The sequence below is a fragment of the Pezoporus wallicus genome, unplaced genomic scaffold (assembly GCF_028554395.1).
Source record: "Pezoporus wallicus isolate ANWC-B61680 ecotype Strahan unplaced genomic scaffold, APGP_CSIRO_Pwel_v1 contig_6364, whole genome shotgun sequence".
In the NCBI taxonomy this organism is placed as follows: Eukaryota; Metazoa; Chordata; class Aves; order Psittaciformes; family Psittacidae; genus Pezoporus; species Pezoporus wallicus.
Window position 1 is genome coordinate 289,604 of NW_026639198.1, and position 19,048 is coordinate 308,651.

The 19,048-nt window shown below is 57.5% G+C and overlaps 1 protein-coding gene across 3 annotated transcripts; it reads left to right on the plus strand.

The window, feature by feature from the left end:
- The first annotated feature begins 1,675 nt into the window (after positions 1–1,675).
- On the plus strand, positions 1,676–17,371 carry FHOD1 (formin homology 2 domain containing 1). Of its 3 annotated transcripts, XM_057413867.1 has the most exons (24): positions 1,676–1,860; positions 7,840–7,946; positions 8,069–8,133; positions 9,450–9,517; positions 9,617–9,722; positions 9,849–9,943; positions 10,326–10,437; positions 10,539–10,633; positions 10,730–10,873; positions 10,980–11,188; positions 11,638–11,748; positions 12,031–12,054; positions 12,502–12,555; positions 12,990–13,156; positions 13,395–14,242; positions 14,511–14,663; positions 14,808–14,990; positions 15,222–15,341; positions 15,517–15,678; positions 15,778–15,968; positions 16,050–16,242; positions 16,321–16,474; positions 16,560–16,736; positions 17,254–17,371. In XM_057413867.1, exons 1-24 carry the CDS (start codon positions 1,690–1,692, stop codon positions 17,334–17,336), a joined length of 3,792 nt encoding a protein of 1,263 aa, XP_057269850.1. In that variant the 5' UTR covers positions 1,676–1,689; the 3' UTR covers positions 17,337–17,371. The 3 variants fall into 3 exon arrangements, with proteins under 3 accessions (XP_057269850.1, XP_057269851.1, XP_057269852.1); XM_057413868.1 differs by lacking the exons at positions 12,031–12,054; positions 12,502–12,555; XM_057413869.1 differs by lacking the exons at positions 11,638–11,748; positions 12,031–12,054; positions 12,502–12,555.
- The last annotated feature ends 1,677 nt before the right edge of the window (positions 17,372–19,048 follow it).

A 19,048-nucleotide genomic window follows, 5' to 3' on the forward strand; every position in this document is an offset into this window, starting at 1 on the left:
GCGCCAGTCCCGGTCCCCTCCAGTGTCCCTGCACCACCTCCGCTGTTACGCTGCCACACCTCGGCCCCCTGAGCCAGATCCGGTTCCACCCCCCTATCAGCCTGGTGCCGCTGGGGTCCCGGTACCCCCCTACCCCATGCCAAACCCCTGCCCTACTCCTCCCTGCAACTTCTCTGGTGCCACCTGCATCACTCTGGTGTCCCCTGCCCTGCTCCTCCCTGATACCATACCCGTGCCTCCTGCATCACCTCGGTGCCCCGTGTCCTCCACTGGCACCCATGCTCCGCCCAAGTCCCCTCACCCTGGTTCAGTCCTCCTGCACCCATCATGTTCTCAGTCTCCTCAGTCCCCCTCCTGCTGCCAACCAAGACCACCCATTCCTGCCCCAGCCGCTGCCTGAGCACTAGTCTGGAAGCATTCCAAAGGGGTCCCGCTTCCCTCCTCAGCCCCTCTTAGACACCCCTAAAAGCTCCCACTTGCCCACCAAACCTAGGCTGTCCACTCTGCTCCAGGAGGTGCCCCATCTCCCTCATCCCATCTCTGTGGTCCCAGATCCAGGGCCTCATGGCCTGGGCAGACAGTGAGTGATGCCCAGCAGCCTGAGGAGCAGTGATGCTGCCTGGCAGAGGGCAGGAAGGCGTGGTATCAGCACACTTCATGGAGAGCCAGCTCTGAGCTGCATCCGTGTGTCCCTGGAGCATAGACAGAAGGACACCTTGTTTGTGGAGACACAGGAAAAGCCTTGCAAGGGCTGCCCTGAGAAGCCGCTGCCTCCTGTTTCCCCTTTAAGCTGCCAAAGGTTTAATTAAATCCCCCTTTGCCTTGCCTCCCACAGGCTGGTCCTGCCCTGCTGCTCTGGCCTCTTGGACCCAGCCTGTGCTACTGCATGGGGGTCTCTGCAAAGCTCCCCCAGTCTGTTCACACCTCTCTCCTACTGGGGGCCAAGAGAGAGGGGAACACCACTTCATTGTGTTGAGCTATTTGCACTGCCCAGTATGCAATCAAAAAGGTCAAATCACCTTTGCTAAAGCTTTTCCTTGAAGGCTTGTGCTTTGTGCTGAGTCCATGGGAGATGAAATCTGCCCATGTCCCCATTCCTAGTGCAGCCGTGCTTCTCCTGGGGATCCTCCCAGGGGTTCTGGCTCCCCTTTGCATCCTCCTTCCCAAACTCACCTTCCCAAACTCACCATACAACACTACTCTGTCTATTTTGGATGTTCTCGTTAACATCGACACCCTGCATGCGCAACGATCTCGTTTGTATCAACACCGGCCTTGGAGGCACTGAGCTGCCCCGCTGGCCCCCAGCTTTGGGGTAAGACCCACCGGCACCACGGAGCCCCACGGAGCCTGCTGGAGCATCCCCCAGACTCCCCTGGAGCCCCCGGAAGCATCGCGGAAGCGTCCCCTGGACCATCCCCCGGAATCCTCCGAATGTTCCGCCGGATCACTTCGGATCCCTCCGGAGTATTCCTGGAGCACCCCCTACAGCATCCCCCGGAGCATCCCCGGGAGCTGCCGGGCGGCCGCGGGAGGGCGCCCCGAGCGGTCCGTAGCGGAGGGGGCGTGGCCGGGAGGGGGATGGGGGCGTGGTCACCGGAGGGGGTGCGTTCGGTGGGGTGGGCTCAGACGGGGGCGTGGCTTCCTGCGCTGCTCCGGTGGCGGAGAGGGGGCTGCGCTGGTGGCGTCATGGCGGAGGTGGTGGTTCAGTGCCGGATCCAGTACCTGGAGGACTCGGATCCCTTCGGCTGCGGCAGCTTCCCGGAGCCACGGCGAGCCCCGGTTTATGCCGTGGTGGAGGCGCTGCCCCTTGGGGCGCAGCTGCCAGCGCTGCACCGCCTGGTCGGGACTCCGCTGCCGGTGAGGGGGAGCCACGGGCGGGCGGGGAAGGCGGGCAGGTACAGGGCTGGAGTCGGGAGTGGTCTGGAAGGAGCACGGAGGGGAGGTGAGGGAGGGACTGGGCAGTGTGCCCCCGCCGGAGCACGGACAGCGCTCCCGGTGTGAGTCACGGCGGAATCCTTGAGCCCTCTGCGGGAGATGCCGGTTCTCGGCCGGCACCGGATGAGTCGGCTGAGAGGAAGAGAATGTGCTTGCTCAGAGCAGTCAGGAACCCGGGCAAAGGGAAGCAGGATGAGGGCACGTGTCCATTCCCATCTCGTCGGGGCTGACCCAGGCAGCGGTCTCCTATTCCAACATCCACCCTTCACACTCCGTTCCAGGAGTAGAGCCGAGCCTCGAAGGGAGCACGCCGCTCCCTGACACCGGGGGGACCGGGCCAGCATCCCCACTCACTGCAGCACGTGAGCTTTGGGGAGGTGCCGGTGGGGCCGGAGGACCCACAGCCCTTCACTCTGCCAGTCCACCGGCAGTCTTTAGCGGAAACTTGTGCTGAGCAATTTCCTCCGTCCAGGAGGAAGGCAGGAGGCCAAAGCAAGGCTCCATTTCTTGCTTGTGTGGCCTCAGGCCTGCTCCAGGCTGGGTAAAAGAGGCTAGGGAGAAGAGGAGTCGGGGGACCTTCCCTCTGGGGTGTCTTGTTGGAGTGATGCTGTCAGAGCATCCTTTACAGGGTGAGGATAGGCTTGTTTTCTTTAATGCGTGTGGACCAGCAGAGCTTTGGCAATGGCTGAGCATCTCTTCTCTTGCAGCACAGCAGGAGTGCAGGCAGGAACCCAGGCAGGCAGGGGCAATGTACCCTGCTCATAGCTGGAGACGACAGATGGAGGCAGCAGGAGGGGGAAATCAGTTCCATGTGCCTGGCACTGAGCTTGCTGCCCTGCCAGGGAGAGGGGATCACTGCGAGACTTTTGCCTGCACCACAAAACATTCCCTTTTAACCCACTTTTCATTTTCCTTGAAGCAAAGTGTCAGTGTCTCATGTCATCGTCATCGTGGGATTTTTAGGTGGTGACTAAATGGAGTTTGTTTGGGAACAACCAGCCCTGAGACATGACGAATGGAGCAAACTCAAATTTCAGGCGTGTGCTCTCCTCCCAGGCAGAAGCTGGCTGTAACGGGATCACCATCCGAGGGTGCTGTGTGGTGACATGGGGGGGCTGGGTATGGCGTTCCCTAGGACAGGAGTGCTGCAAAGAGGTCCTGTGCACAGCAGAGGCATGTTGATCTGGGATTTGAAGCTTTGTTCTCTGCCTAAGTCAAGTTCTGGATATTTTTTTATCTGTAGTTTTCCTACATCGTGTAACTCTTGGTGACATTTGCAAATAGGACCCTGCTTTGGGTTTATAAGCCAGAGTCCTCATTTATATGAGTTATATAGGTTATAAACCATGATCCCTTTATTACGTAGAGCTTTCTGAGCCGCAGCCCAGCCTGACAAGTTGGGATGCTGGCTGGGATTTGCATGAGACAATGTGTTCATTGGGAGCCTCTGCACGGGGATTTACAGCCTGCGGAGCAAGGTCACTATCCTGAGCCACCTGGTTCAATCCAAATCCAGAGCTGGCACCCCGGAACTGCTCAGATGACATTACACTGGTACAATGAGCAGAAACGTCCCTTGGTGCCCCTTGTGCCAGGTGGTGCTCAGCTCCATTACTCACTGCCCTAAAATTAGTAAATGAACAGTCAGATTTTTCCCAAGGAACTGGCTGTTAATAAAAATCAGCCAGGGGTGCCTGGTGCCAGGCTTGTCCTGCAGGGCAGCATGCCCAGAGCTGAGCAGCACAGGGAGGAGGATGCAGTGGCTGGGAGAATGCAACCAGAGGTCCCTACATCACCAAAGGAGGATGAACTATAGAGCCCATGGGGTTCTGTCGTGGGGGCTAGTGGCATCCTGCCCTCCCTGGGCACAGGAGAGCTGCTCCCAGCCCTGGGAACAGCCTGGAGAAGATGAGCAGGAGGTTTCTCATGCCAGTATCACTGCCTTGAACAGCCTGTCCTGCCCCATGACACCCCCAGTGCTTCCTCTCCTGCAGCTCAACCCACCGCTGATGACTTTTTCATGCTCTCCGGAAAATGTGTTTGTGCTTGGAAATACCTTCCTGCTTTGTTTGTGCTGCTGCATTGTTCAGCTACAGGCTGATACTATCTTCTCCTGCTCTCCAGCATTTTTCTAGTACCCTTGGGTGATGCTTGTGCTGGGCGTGGGCCTTTTCTGAACCTCCACAAGCAGGTTTTGACAGGGAAGGTCCCCAGATGCTGCTGCACTCCCTTGCCCCAGAGATCTAGGGATTTTTCCAAATAATTGCATAACCCAGGGGCTGGAGCATTACTTTCCCCTTCCCCCACTGGAAACCCAGGGAAAAGCAAACAGCTCTCTGTCCTTGGTGCCATAAGCTCACTGCAAGCTCTCAGGCTTGATAGAGGAGAGCTCCTAGTGCACTTACAAAGTGCATGAGCCTCGTCCCACCAGCCCCATTGTCCTCTATTTCCTAACTGGCTCAAGGGGAGCTTTGCTCTGGTTCACCTCAGACAGGCATGGAAGTGGTGAGATGGGGTCCACAGCAGCACTTTGAAACTGCTGTTTGCTTCTTGCCAAATGGTTAGGGCCAGGTGCTGGTGCTCAGCAGCCTCTGGCGATTCCCAGCTCCCGGCAGTGTCCATGCATAGGTCCCAGGGTGGGAGTTGTAGCCAGGCATGCATTCCATGGGTTTGCCGGAGTGCCAGCAATGGAGTGCCAGCTTCAGCAATCCTCTGGTTGCCTTGGGTCTGTTGATGAGAAACGTGGCTCTGTTAACGAGCAACAAGCCTGGCTGGAGGAGCAGCAAGGACCGTTTGCGAGCAGGTGTGCAGTTCTGGGCCAGCTCTGGGTGACCTCCAGAGACCCCTTCTGGCCCCGGGATGGATTTTTACCCCCATGATAAGGTAATGGCAGTGCTCCCATCCACTTGCTGCCATCCATCAGATAGGTGCAGGCAGGACCAAAAGCCTGCCAATAAACAACCTTCTGAGCCATGAAATGGAATGCACTTGGTTGCTGGTTGGGGCTGTCTTGTGTTTAACTCCTCCTTCAGCTGCAGCAAATGTTAGATTTTTTTTTCTGTATTTCCCCCATGGCCTTCCTAGAAGAGCTGAAGCAACACAAGCAAACTGTGGTCAGTGCAGAAAGAAAGTGTTGGAGAAAGGGGAAAATGTTTCCTCCGCTGGCAGATAAAGAGGATATTCACTGCCCAGCCATGGAGCATTCTCCCGTGTGGGAATGCCATGATATGGGTGAGCAGGAAGACATGATGCCATGGTGCGTGGCACCAGTTAGGTTGTGGGTGGAGGATGTCTCCATCACATCCCATGGTTCAGGGGGCAGCCTCATCCTGAGGGGAGCTGACTTTCCCTGGGAAATCACTTGCCTGGCATGTATGTCATTGCTGAACTGCAAAGCCAGCCACAACACTAGAGGTTGGTAGAATCAGGGAGATCCATGTGTTCCTGCCTTCCCCATGTCTCAGGTCTGAGGCATCAGCATAGGTAGAGTGGGGCTTTCTTAACACAGGCAAATCCCTCTCTGGACCATGGAGTCCTGGTCCCACACTGGGGCTGGCACCAGCACTTTTTGTCCTCAGGGAGACACCAGAACCTCCCCATGTAGCAGATGAAGGGCATCAGTACTGCTGGGGGTGCACGGGCCTCCTTGGAGCCTCGGGCTGGAGGTGTGAGCGTGGGATGCTCTCCTTCCCCTGCAAGTCCCTATGACACTTGAAGCTCAGCTCATTTTGAAATGGATTTACATGCAGGAGGCAGATAGATCAGAGCTGCCCCACGCCAGGATCTGTCTTTACCCCATGACCCCAGTGTGCTGTCCCCAGCAGCACAGCCCCGAGGTCCCAGCTCAGAGCCTCAGCTGGTGCTCCCTGGGGTGGAAATGCTGTCCTGAGATGTTTGGCAGGGCAGCATGAGCCTGGGACAGCCTGTCCCATCCCCGGGGGCTGCTGCTTGCCAGGGGGGGTGCAGCCAAAGCTGGGCCCAGCTCTTGGAGCGTCCCTCGTGGGGAGCGCTGCCAAGCTCACACGGGAAACATGTGGGGTCGAGTCCCAGGGGCTTGGCCTACCCCACCAGCTGGGACATGTCACTGGCCTCAAGAGGAGCTGGGGATGTCAGCTCTGGCTTGCTGGGGTTCTGGCTGCCCAGAGAAGGCGAAGCTTTTGTGCTGGAGCTGTGAGAGTTGCTTTGTACTGTGTTTGAGTGCCCAGAAGGATGCAGTGGTGCCTGGGAGGATGTGGGAATGCCTGAGGAGATGCCTGACAGGATGTGGGTATTCCCAGGAGGATGCAGAGATGCCTAAAGGGGTGGTTATGAGGTTACAAAGATGCCCAGGAGGATGTGGGGTTGGCTGAAGGGATACCCAGGGGGATGCAGCCTAGGAGGATGCAGGGGTGCACAGGAGGACACATGAATGCCTGGAAGAGTCTGTCCCTGTGGAGACATTGAAGATTTCCCCTGCATCAAACCCTGCATGGGGCTAGCATGAGCAAACACCCTACACAGAGGCAGGGCTAGCAGCCGAGAGTGCAGCTGAGGACAAGCCTGTGTTTGGTGCAGGTTGCCATGGCTGGCTGGCATGGCCAGCAACTGCTGGAGGTGGAGTAGGACGCTATGAATATGAACAACCCAGCAGCAGTGCCCTGCCAAATTGCTTCTTATCCAAGGCTTAGTCAGAGTTGTTAATGGTGTTAATGCACGTGGCATTTCTTCCTTGCCCTCAGGTTTACTGTCACGTTCACAGTGAAGTCATGTAAGCTCTTGTGACTTGAGGACGTGGGGCTTCATGGAAAGCAATCCCAGTGAGATGCCCGAGCCATACCCGGCACTGCTGTGGGTCACTTGAGGGTGGCCAGGGCCATGGTGGTGAAAGGCATTGATGGTAAAGGCAGAAAAGCTGTGACCATCTCCTCGGCCACAGGTTGTGCAGTTTGGGGCTGAAATTGGGGTGGGTTTTTGAGTGACTGATGAGCCCCACTTCTCTTCCCTGGTTGCTGCTTGTGCTGCTTGCTCTTTTTGGCAGCAGTAGTAGCATTAATCATGGGGTTTTATCCCTGATGCTCAGCTCCCCAGGTGGTTACACAGCAACTGCTGTGGGCAGTTGGGAAGGGGCATCAATTCCTTAGAGGTAGGGTGAGGGGTGTACTACAAATGCTTTAGGAACAGGTCCAGATGTGCAGGGTACTGGCAAGACCAGGCAGGCATTTGCGCTCCCTTTGCCCCTACATACACCTTGAGGGCAAATTGCTCCCATCAGGAGCTCACCCAGGATCCCTGGGTGCTGTAGGGTGCTGCTGGGTCCCAGGCAGTTCAGGGGCTCTGGAGCACCCCCAGGTGCTGTGCCCGCCTGTCAGGGTGCACCATGGGTGCTGTACATGGACTTTTAAGGGAGATGGCCTCACCCTAGCCTTGCCTTGGGCTGTGCTTTTCTGGGTCAGTCAGCTGGAAGATGCTGCATGGCTGTAGGCTGAGCCAGAGGCTGCGTCACCGGGGGACACCCCTGTGGGGTTTTCGCCTGTTTGGGGTGTCCTCTTGTGTGCCTTGGTGGTTCTCACAGACCCAGTCTGTGCAGGTGGAGGCAATTCATCAGCCCAGGCGAAGGCACTAGCCCTGGGAGGAGGCAGGTCCTGCCCTGGTGCCCCAGGGGTGCAAATCTGCCAAGGAACCTGGCACTACCCTCGCTCTGCCTTTTTTCCAGCCTGGGGCTCCATGTTTTTTCTGTTTGCCATTGGAGGGTGCCAGAGCATTTCCCCATGGGTCCAGGATGGGATCTCCCACCCTGCTGTGGGATGTGGCTGCTGGGTGTGCTTGGTGTGTGCAGGAGGGTGACCCAGGGATGCTGCATCCTCTGGAGCCGGGAGGGCTGTGGTGGGCACAGGGGCTCAGCCAGGCTATCTGCATCCCCAGCTGGAGGACTGCACACTGCAGGTCTCACCCTCTGGGCACTACCTGGACCTTGACTTATCCCTGCTGGAGCAGAAGGATGATCTGGAAAGTTTCTACGAGGAGGTCAGGTGAGGCACATGGGGTGGCCAAGCCCTCCAGGGATGGTACACGGGGAGCTCATGTGCGTGTGAACAATGGGAACCATGGTGATTCCAACTACAAATGCTCACAGAGTTTCCCCTGTCCCTAGGAAGGGGAGACGGCCAACCCTGATCCTTCGCACACAGCTCTCTGTCCGAGTCCATGCCATCATTGGTGAGTCCTCCTCCGGCAGCTTGTCCCCCTCTCTGGGTGGTGGCTTGATCTCTGCCAAGAGTTTTGGACAGGCTTTTTGTGATGGAAAGAGGGAGCAATCAGCCCAGGGCTGCTTCTGCTCCATAACCTGTCCCTGAGATTCAGGGACATGGACCCCATGAGGCTGGTGGGGACCTGCTGGGTTAATCCCCTGCATCCTCAGAGATCAGGATTTTTGCCCTTTGGGCTGGGAGCCCACCACCCACTGCAGATACTCCGGGTCATTCAGGCAAGCTCTAAATATAGCCTTGCAGGATGCAAATAAATAGTTTTGCGCAGCAGAAAGTGCTGCTGCACCTTGGGGCTGCCTGCTCGGAGGTCCTGCACAATGCTCAGGAGTGCCGAAGCGTCTTTCCTCCTTAGCAAGAGGGGAAACAAGTGCTGAGCAGAGAATACTGGCTGGGCATCAGCTGGCCAGGCAGGGCTGCAGCCAAGCCTGAGTGACGCGGGAAGGGTCAGGAAGGCCAGGATCGGGGTCATGCTCTTTGTGAGCAGTTCCCAGGCTCAGACTGAGCTCTGGACTGTCTGCTTTCCCTCTGGGCTGCTCTGTTTTCCCTCTGGCTGCAGTGACAAGCTGATAAGTGAGCAGAGGAGGCTGCTGGGACTTCATGTTTTACAGAGCCCTGTCAGCATTACTGGAGGGTTCCTTGCACAGCTTGCTTCTGGCTTGTTACACGCATAAGCCTGACCCAAATAACTCGGGATGCTCAGATAACTCGAGCTTTGGATGCAGGAAGTGCTGACTCCCAGTGGCTTTGGTCTGCACATTTGTTTTAAGTGGAACTTTCCAGTTTCCCATTGCCCTGGCTGTTTCGTGCAGGCTCCTGCCTGCAGGCACCATCCCCATAAGCACATAGTCTCCTTCCCAGTGTCTGTCCTTCTGTCCCCGAGCCAGTGTCATGCTGCCATCCTTCCCATCCCCATCCTGTAGCTTTTCCCAAGCTGTGGGGCTGCTGGGAACTCCAGGATCAGGGCAAATGTGTAAGGAGTGATGGCTAAAAGTAGCTCAACCTCTTGCCCTTGTTCCTGTTTCGGTTATGCACAGGAAACCAGAGGAGATTCTTATGTCATTGCCGGGCAGAAAAAGGCGGCAAAACGAAAGGAAATTGGAAGGTGGCATGGCTGAAATAAGTAGGGGTGTTGCTGCAGCTGCCTCCACCCGGGGGCAGTGCCGGCATCATGGGATGACAGCACAGGGTTGAGTTGAGTTGAGGGGCTTTCCCAGGCAGCTGGCGGCATTCCAAAGCCCCGATTCAACATCAGTCCTTTTGTTCCAGAGAAGCTGTACAACTCGCAAGGGCCGGAGCTGCGGCGATCTCTCTTCTCCCTCAAGCAGCTTTTTCAGGTACAGTGATGCTGGTGGGGCCCAGGGGGAGTTCCCTGGGGTTTGGCAGCCCACCCCTGCCTCCCCACACTGCGGTAACACCTGGCCTTTGGCCTGCAGGAGGACAAGGACCTGGTGCCGGAGTTTGTGAACCTGGATGGGCTGACGTGCCTGATCAAAGTGGGGGCAGAGGCTGACCAGAACTACAAGAATTACATCCTCCGGGGTTGGTGTTTGGGCACCTCTCATCCCTAGGGAGGAAGACTGGCACTTGGAGGGGGGTGAGGCAGCCCCCTCCAAGAAAAGCCCTATCCCTGCTGCGCTGTGACCCTGCCTGCTCTCTGCCTTGCAGCCTTGAGCCAGATCATGCTCTTCGTGGATGGGATGCAGGGTGTCATCAACCACAACGAGACTGTCCAGTGGCTCTACACTCTGTCAGGAAGCCCAGTAAGCTCCTGTTGCCCTGGGGGCTGCCTGTGCCCCTCACTGCACCCTTCTTCCCTGCCTGTGGCTGTCTCCTTGCACTGTCCCATAGGGGATTTATCCCATCCTTTTCCTTTGGGCTCAGTGCCCTTTGTATGTGTTGGGTTCTGCTCCCAACGATTTGGAAGCCATGCAGGTTTCTGGAGCTTCCCCATCCTGATGTGGCCATGCTCCTGGGCAGAGAGTTTGAGCAAAAAGGTCCCACTCCAGGTGCCTTCCCAGTGCCCATTGCCCGTCAGCATCATAGCTGCAGGCCAGTCTGTGGTCCCATGGCAAAGCCCCCAGCCCCAGAGCATGGTGACCCAGCAGACACCACTGCCATCCCAGCCACTGTCCCTTGTCCCAGTATCGCCTGGTGGTGAAGATGGCTCTGAAGCTGCTGCTGGTGTTTGTGGAGTACACAGAGCCCAATGCCCTGCTTGTCATCCACGCCGTCAATGCCGTGGACCAGGCAAGAGGTGGGTGCAGCAGCAGCCTCTGCAAGGTCCCCACCGGGGGACAACATATGTGTGTGTGTGTCCTTGTCCCGTGTGTCACTGGCATGGGCTGTTTTTCCTAGGAACCTGTCCCTGGTCCAACCTGATGGCTGTCCTGGAGCAACGCAATGGGGCTGACACAGAGCTGCTGGTCTTTGCCATGACACTGATCAACAAGGTCCAGAGGGGTGGCAGGGTGTCCCTGTGGTGCCACAGTGGCAGGGCTCAGTGTGGGTCACACTGGCCTCACCACCATCCTTTTGGTCCTGCTTAGACACTGGCAGCCCTCCCAGACCAGGATACGTTTTACGATGTGACGGACTGCCTGGAGCAGCAGGGCATGGAACAGGTAGTGCAGCAGTTCCTAGGCAGCAAGGGCACCGACCTTGACTTGAAACACCAGTTCACACTCTACGAGGTGAGTGTGGCTCCTGTGGGGTCTGACCATGCACCATGTCCTGTGGCAGCAGGGAGGGCAAGTGGGGGGGTGGTGGGGCTGACAAGCCCTCCTGTTCCTTCCACAGAGTGCGCTCAAACTGGAGGATGGTGTGGAAGAGCCACCCTCAGGGGGACGCAAGGACCGGAGGAGGACAGACGAGGGCCGGCGTGGGTGGCGATTCCAGGCCGGCTGCCCAGAGCCTGGTCCTGATGCACAGCTTGGGTCTCCTGGAACCCCAAAGGAGCCCCCCACTGAGGAGACCCCAGCTGTCCCCATGCTGAGCAGCGCAACAGAGTAAGTTTGGCTGGAGGTGGCCCAAGGTGGGAATGGTCCCAGGACTCTTTCATCAGGGTCTGTAGCAATATGACAAGGGGTGATGGGTTTAAACTGAAGCAGGGGAAGTTCAGGCTAGATAGAAGGAAGAAGTTCTTTACTGTGAGGATGCTGAGGCCCTGGCACAGGTTGTCCAGAGAAGCTGTGGCTGCCCCATCCCTGGCAGTGTTCAAGGCCAGGTTGGATGGGGCGTGGAGCAACCTGGTCTAGTGGAAAGTGTCCCTGCCCATGGCAGGGGTTTGGAGCTGGATGAGCTTTAAGGTCCTTTCCAACCCAAACCAGTCTGGGATTCTGTTTCTATGGTGAAGATGCTGGGATGCAGTGTGAGCAGTGCTCAGGTCCATTCTCAGTGCCAGGGTGAGGGCAGCTCTGCAGGACTTGCCCTCATTCCCTGTCACCTCTTTCTCCAGCCTGTGTCCCAGCAGTGTCTTCAGCAGCGCGTCCAGCGTGCAGCTCGCACTGGCCTCCCCACCGGCTGACAAGGAGCAGCCTCCAGCCCCAGGCGAGCGCAGTGTCTACAGGTAGGGAGCCAGGAGGGGCTGGGTGCACAGGGGTCCCCCCGGGGTGGCATGGGGGCTCCCAAGAGTGTGGGGTGCACCTGTGTCAACACAGGGAAACAGGGTCTAGGTAGGCACCAGGGATGGAGAGAAGTGTAACGGGGAGCAGATGTCTGAAAGGGACCGGCCAGGGGCTCCAGGGCATCCTTCACGCGTGCACAGCTCCTCTCCAGCAACTCCTCACTCTTCCTCTTGTCCACGCTTGACCTCTTCTCTGCCTACTCTTTTCTATCTTTCCTTTTGCAGGCTGCGCCAAACTGCCCCTGTCTGGTAAGTGCCTGGGCTCTGCATGTGTGTGCTTCTTCCCAGAGTGATGCTCTGGCAGGAACGGGCGCTGTCCTGCCCCACTTGCTGTTCCCATCCCTCACCTCTCCCCTCTGGCCCCCATCATCGAAGGGTGACAGCATCTTCTTCTCCCCACCTTCTAGGGTGAGATGTCCCTCTGGGGCTGGCAGGGGCCTGGCATTGCATTCCTGGTGGCAAACTGGGTGGCTCTGGTGCAGTGGATGCTGCACCATCTCACCAACACCTAATGTCATTTTGTGCCTGGGCAGGAAGGGATTCACTGGGCATCTCCCGGCTCCCCAGTGAACCCCAGTGCCATGGGGTGACAGCAGGACAAGGGTCCCATGCTGGAGGGCTATCAGAGGGGGTGTGCAGGAGGAGCGAGCCCAGGGGGTCTGGCAGCAGTGGGGGCTAACCCCTATTTTCCCTCAGGCGGGAGGATGACCCCTCCTTGCATGGGGACAAGCCTATTTTGAGGAGGTTTGAGTAAGTAGAGGCATGCGTGTGTCTCCAGGTGTGTGTTTCCTTTGGCCAGCGCCTGCTGGAGGCTTCTGGCCTCTGGCCACACAGGGCATGCAGAGCAGGACAGTCCCCACAAATCTCTGCCTGGGTTTTGTAGCTTTTGGATGAGGGTTGCAGTGAGCACCAGGTCTGCTGGGGCCAAAAGGTGACAAAGACATGAGCCTTTGGCTCTCATGGGACTGCAGCATCTCTGTCCCCAGACTTTGGTGGCATCATCTGCCTCTCTGCAGCACTTAGAGGAGGTTGAATCCTCCATGTTCCTGATGTTGTGTGGCCCAGGCAGGGGGTTTCTGTGCTGTGGGGCTGGCTGTGCAGTGTGACATGGCATGGTTTGCGCATTGTCCCAATTATCCCCATCCCTGCCTTGCTCCTGGCCAACATCTGCCCCTGTCTTGCAGAGCTCGCTTCCTGGAGAATCTGGCTGCAGCCCAGAAGGACAAGATCTCTTCCATGACCAAGGGACAGCTCAATGTCTTCAGTGATGCTGCACTGCAGCATCCCACCACTCTCGCTTGGGACAGGGATAGCAGTGCCCCTGAGTCCAGCATGGAGACACCCAACACAAGTAAGTGTTTCCAGGGTATGTGTTGCTGGCTCTGGGCTCATTGGGGTCCCCATAATGGGCATTAGTGGCCTTTCTGCCCCCAGCCCATGCCTGATACTCAGAGCCATGGAGAAGCTGGGTGGTGCCTCCCTGTCCCACTCCGAACACCGGCATCCGAGCACAGCCCACCAAGGAGCAGGACCCCAACTCTACGTGCAGCCCAGCACAGTTACCGCAGCCTCTACCCCTCTCCCTGCAGGGTCTTGCCTGGCTCAGCAGGACACCACTGATTCCTGCAGCACCATCTCCTCTGACACCAAGTTCATGCTGGACATGCTCTACGCTAAAGGCTCCTCAGAGCCAGGGAGGGAGAAGATCTCCCCTGAGGTCCCCTCATCTGCCCTGGTCCAGAGTGAGGTGGTGATGGATACCGTTGGAGGTGGCAGCCAGGAGCAGGAGGGTGCCTGGTCCCGTGGCAGGGCTCCAGATGGGCTGGTGGCCAGTGCTCATGCCAAGCTAGCGCGTGCCATGTCCAGCGTAGATGCTGAGACCCACACACAGAAGTTGGAGAACACTGGGATGATGCCCATCAAGAAGGATGTGGAGCTGACATGGGAGCGCCTGGAGGCCAGCCCTGCACAGCTGAAGATCAAGGACCTGGACTTTACTGATCTGGGGGAAGAAGAAGACTTTGACATCCTGGACACGGGGCCAATAACCAATGGCTCCTTGCTCCCTCCCGCAATTGAAGTAACAAAAGCTGGAGCATTAATGGCTCCCCCTCCACCTCCTGCTGTCCTTGGCTGCCCACCACCTCCACCTCCACCTCCTGCATTTTCTGGCTGCCCACCACCTCCACCTCTTGCTGTCCCTGGCTGCCCACCTCTGCCAGGGCTGCCAGGCCCTTCCATAATGGATGGTCCCTCTGAGGCCAAGAAGAAGACAGTGAAGCTCTTCTGGAAGGAGTTGAAGCAGCTAGATGGCACTGTGGGGACAGGCAGGTTTGGCCAGGCGACGCTGTGGGCATCCCTGCAGAGCGTTGAAGTCAATACTGCCAAACTGGAACATCTCTTTGAGTCACGGTCAAAGGAAGTACCAACTTCAAAGGTACCCATGGGCTGGTACCCATCAGCCAAGGGGAATTGAAGGGTGGGAGGAAGGCTGTTAATTCCTTTGGGGACCCTAGGCATGCACTGTCACCCCTACCCTCTGCTGATGATGTGTACCTGCAGCCTGGAGACTTGGCAGGGACAGTGATAGGCGGTGTGTGGGTCTGGCTTACCACCAGGTCTCTGATCAGCTCATTGTGTCCATTGTGTTTTCTTGAAGGAAGCCCTTTGCTTTCCTCTCCCCATCTATCCCATCCTCTTTGTAGAAGGCCATTGATGGGAAGAAGGTGGTTGTGGTGCTGGACCCCAAGAGGAGCAATGCTATCAACATTGGCCTCACGGTACTGCCGCCTGTGCACATCATCAAGACAGCTGTTCTCAACTTCGATGAGTTTGCAGTCAATAAGGAAGGGATTGAGGTGAGCACAAGAGAAGCTTAGCCCCCCTGAGGTCCTTGTATAGGTCATTTCCCCTGGCCAGAAGGCCTGCCTGCCACTGTCAGCCCTGAGTGACATATCTCATGGTGACATGTTTGGAGTCTGACACATCCCTCCTTGCTCTAGAAAATCCTGACCATGGTTCCAACCGAGGAGGAGAAGCAGAAGATCCAGGAGGCCCAGCTGGCTAACCCTGATGTGCCCTTGGGCTCTGCGGAGCAGTTCCTGCTCTCCCTGTCTTCCATCAGTGACCTCACAGCCAGGCTCCAGCTCTGGGCCTTCAAGCTGGACTATGAGAGCCTGGAGCAGGTACAGAGCCATGTACCCCATTGTGCCCTCCCAGCCCCAGCAGTGCTGAGCTCTGAGCCAAGTGGGGATGAGCCATGTCCAAGTACAGCAAGTGCCATCCTGGCTGGGGACGGGCTGCAGGTCTCCAAGGCAAGCACAGGCTTGGGTTGACCACATGGGCAAGAGCGAATGCTGAAGTTCCTAAGGGAGGGGGATGGCCAAGGGGTCTTATCTGCATCTCTCCTCTTCCAGGAGATTGCAGAGCCACTCTTTGATCTGAAGGTGGGCATGGAGCAGCTGGCTGAAAACCACACCTTCAAGTGCATTCTGGCCACACTGCTGGCCATGGGCAACTTCTTGAATGGCTCCCAGGTGAGAAGCAGCGTGTGGAGGGATGTGGCCTGTCTTGAGTGCTGCAAGCACGGGATGAGCTATGGTGCATGGGAGCTTGGGATGGCACCTGAGGCTGGGTGGTGCTGCTGGGTCTGAGGACTGGAGGTGTGCTGGAGGAGAGATGAAGGACTTGCTGAGTCCATTGTGGTTTCAGAGCAGAGGCTTTGAGCTGGGCTACCTAGAAAAGGTCTCGGAAGTGAAGGACACAGTGCACCGGCAATCCCTGCTCCACCATCTCTGCCAGATGGTGGTAGAAAAGTTCCCAGAAACCACTGACCTCTACTCTGAGATTGCCTCCATCACCCGCTCTGCCAAGGTAAGGCAAGGCAGATGATACCTGCACAAGGCAAACCTGTGGATCCCACAGCTGCCCAGCTCCACAGCATGGCCAAATGCTGACATCTTGCTCTACCAGGTTGACTTTGATGAGCTCGCCAACAGCCTGGTGCAACTGGAGCGGAGGTGCAGGGCCTCCTGGGACAACCTGAAGGTGATTGCCAAGCACGAGACCAAGCCAATGCTGAAAACCAAGCTGACAGACTTCCTCAAGGACAGCACCCAGCGCATCGTTGTCTTGAAGGTGGTGCACAGGCGTGTCCTCAACAGGTCAGTGCCTCAGGCCTTGGGGGCACAGTGGGTAACCCCCTCAGTCCCATCGATGGCCTGTCATGACCGGTGTCCCTGCAGGTTTCACTCCTTCCTGCTGTACCTGGGGTATCCGGTGAGTGCAGCACGGGATGTGAAGGTGACTCCCATCTGCAAGTTGCTGCGGGAGTTTGCCTTGGAATACCGCACGTGCCGGGAGCGCGTCCTGCAGCAGCAGAAGAAACGGGCTGCCCACCGTGAGCGCAACAAGACCCGTGGACGGCTCATCACTGAGGTACAGGCACACTCGCCTGTCACCACCACCAAGTGTTGCCCACCAGGTCCCTGACGCCTGCATCTTCTCCCACTGTAGACAGAAAAGTTCTTCGGCATCACTGAGGCTGCTTCCCCACCTGCCGTGGTATCCAGCAGCCCCAAGGAGCAGATGGAAGCAGGTCATGAGAGCATGAAGAGCCTGCTGGCCTCTCCCACGGACAACCCTGCCCGCCGCAGCCGCTCCAGCCAGGGTAGGAGTGGGGTGGCAGGGGCACACAAGGCATGCCCGGCTGGCTGGGCACAGCTGATGACAGCATCCCGCTTGTCCCCTTGCAGGGACAGGGCACACCAGCCCGGCTCAGGGCTCTCCAGCCCAAGAGGATGTTCCCAGCTCCCCAGATGATGCTTCAGATGAAATCATGGACCAGCTGGTGAAGTCGGTCACTCACAACACCAACCCACGACCCTGTGCCAACAAGGAGCGCAGGAGGTCCCGTGGCAATAGGAAGTCGTGTAAGTTCCAGCCCTATCCCCATACCCTTTACTGGCTCTGGTCTGTATGCTGTGCCTGTTTCCCTGTACTCTGTCCCATTTCTCTGTCTCTGTCCCACCTGTGTCCCTGATTTTGTGCCTATTGCAGCTCTATGTCTCTCTTCCCATGCTCTAGTATGTACCTGCACTTTGTCCCATCTCAGTGTCCCTGTCCCCATACCCTCTCCCACCTTTGTGGCCCTGTCCCTGTACTCTTTCCCATCTTTGCATCCCTGTCCCATCTCTGTGTCTGTACTCATGCTCTATCCCCATGCCTTGCCCCATGTCTGTCTCCTTGTTCCTATACCCTGCCTGGCTCCTTCCCTTCTGGCCACCCCTGATCTCCTATGTTGAGCCCACCAGCCCACAGCAGCTTGTACACTGAGACCAGACTGTGCCACTGCCACCCCTCCCCAGTATGTCAGAGCTACCCTGTCCAGTGGGCACCCTGAGCCATCACTGCTCATGCTGCCAGTGCCACCCTCTCCTCTTCCCGCAGTGAGACGGACACTGAAGAGCGGGCTCAGCGATGACCTCGTGCAGGCACTGGGCCTGGGGCGGGCACCTGGCATGGAGGTTTGAGGGGGCTTGTGCTGCTCCCCACCACTGTAGGAGGTGGTGGCAGGTGCTCCAGGATTGGCATCCTTGGTCTCACCTTGCTTTTCCTTGCTGGCCTCCAGCTCCTGGGTGTGCAGGCAGCAGGATGGGAATGATGCCCTGGAGCTGCTTTATGGGGATAGAGGATGCTCAGTGCCTATGCATGGGCGTGAAGGTTCTGGGTTCATCTTCACAACAGTATTAAAGGGGTTAAGGGGCTGGACCCAGACCCCCTCTGGGAACTGGGTCTGGCCTATGGCCCCTGTGTTAATAAAGTAATTGACACGCTGCTAGTGTCCCGTATCTGTGCACTGGAGAGGCTGGGGTACCCTGTGCCAAACCTGGATTCGTGTCCTGGCTGCATCCCCAGCCCCGCTGCCCAGGAAAGCACTGGGCTTGCAGGGACCATCATCCCTCCCAGGGACAGTGTGGTCCCCTCTTTACCAGGACACAGGGGGAGACCCTGCCAGCCGGAGCAAGCACTGCTGCAAGCTCAAGGCTGCACGCTCAAGGACAGGAACAGCAGCTCCAGCATGAGCCAAGGGGAAATCAAGAATTTATGCCCTGTCTCCAGCGTCTCCTGGGGGATTTCAGCCGGACCTAGACGTGGATCTGGGACCAGGCTGTTTCCCTCCCACAGTGAGTTCAGGGCACAGCAGCCATGTTGCCCCTGCAAACCTGGTCAGGCTGCAAGCCTGGGAAACAGAGTCCCAGACTGGTTTGGGTAGGAAGGGTCCTTCAAGCTCATCCAGTTCCAAACCCCTGCCATGGGGCAGGGCCGCCTTCCACTAGAGCAGGTTGCTCAACATCTCCCTGGGCTTGGGGCTGCCTCATCATGTCAACACAGCAAGGGCAGCATCTACTATGCCCATGGGGGACTGGCAAATGTCAAGGCAGGAACATGCCACCTGTTGGCCCAGTATCATTCATGCCATCCTGGGCACAGGTTATTACCCTCACTGGATGCTGGTTGTGATGCTCCCTGTGGGTGCTAGGTGGTGAGTACCACTTCTGAGCATCCACTTCTGCCAGCTGTAATGCTTTGGGCACTCACCTGTGGTAGAGACATTTGGGAACAGTGTCACATCATCCATCAGAGCAGCTCCACCTCGGCACTGCCCCGGTGCTGCCTCCAGCCCTGAATCCTGCACAGCAGGTCCCTGTGGCTTTCAAGGAATGAAGAAAAACTCCACCAGGCAGGACAGCTTCTTTTTCTGAGCTAACCTTTGCCCAGGGTTGTCCCTCTCCTACGAGGCTGGACACACTGGTGGCCTTGGAGGAGCTGGGCAATACTAGGTTGTGACGTACCTGAGATGTTCCCAGGTGGCTCCAAAGCCAGCAAGATACTATGGTAAGAGCTGCAGATGTCCCAGAGATGCCCCAAGACATGGTCTGGCTCTCCTTCCTTCCAGGTGCTTGCTTTGTGTTCACAAAGAGATGATGAAGCAGTCACAACAGGCTGCTTTGAGCCACACAGCAGGAAGGAGAAAGGGGTAATAAAGCCTCTTTCAAACACCCTGCACCTGCCCCAAAACGTACATGTGACAACCCCAGGATGGTTGCTCCTGAGGGCTTGCTGGGGGCAAACCGAAGCAGGATGCTGAGAAATGCCCCCGCTCCCCCCATCCACGCCCCCCCCGATGGTTTGGTGGCTGTGCTCCAGCAAAGGCCTCTGCCAACCCGTTTGTTTTTTTCCA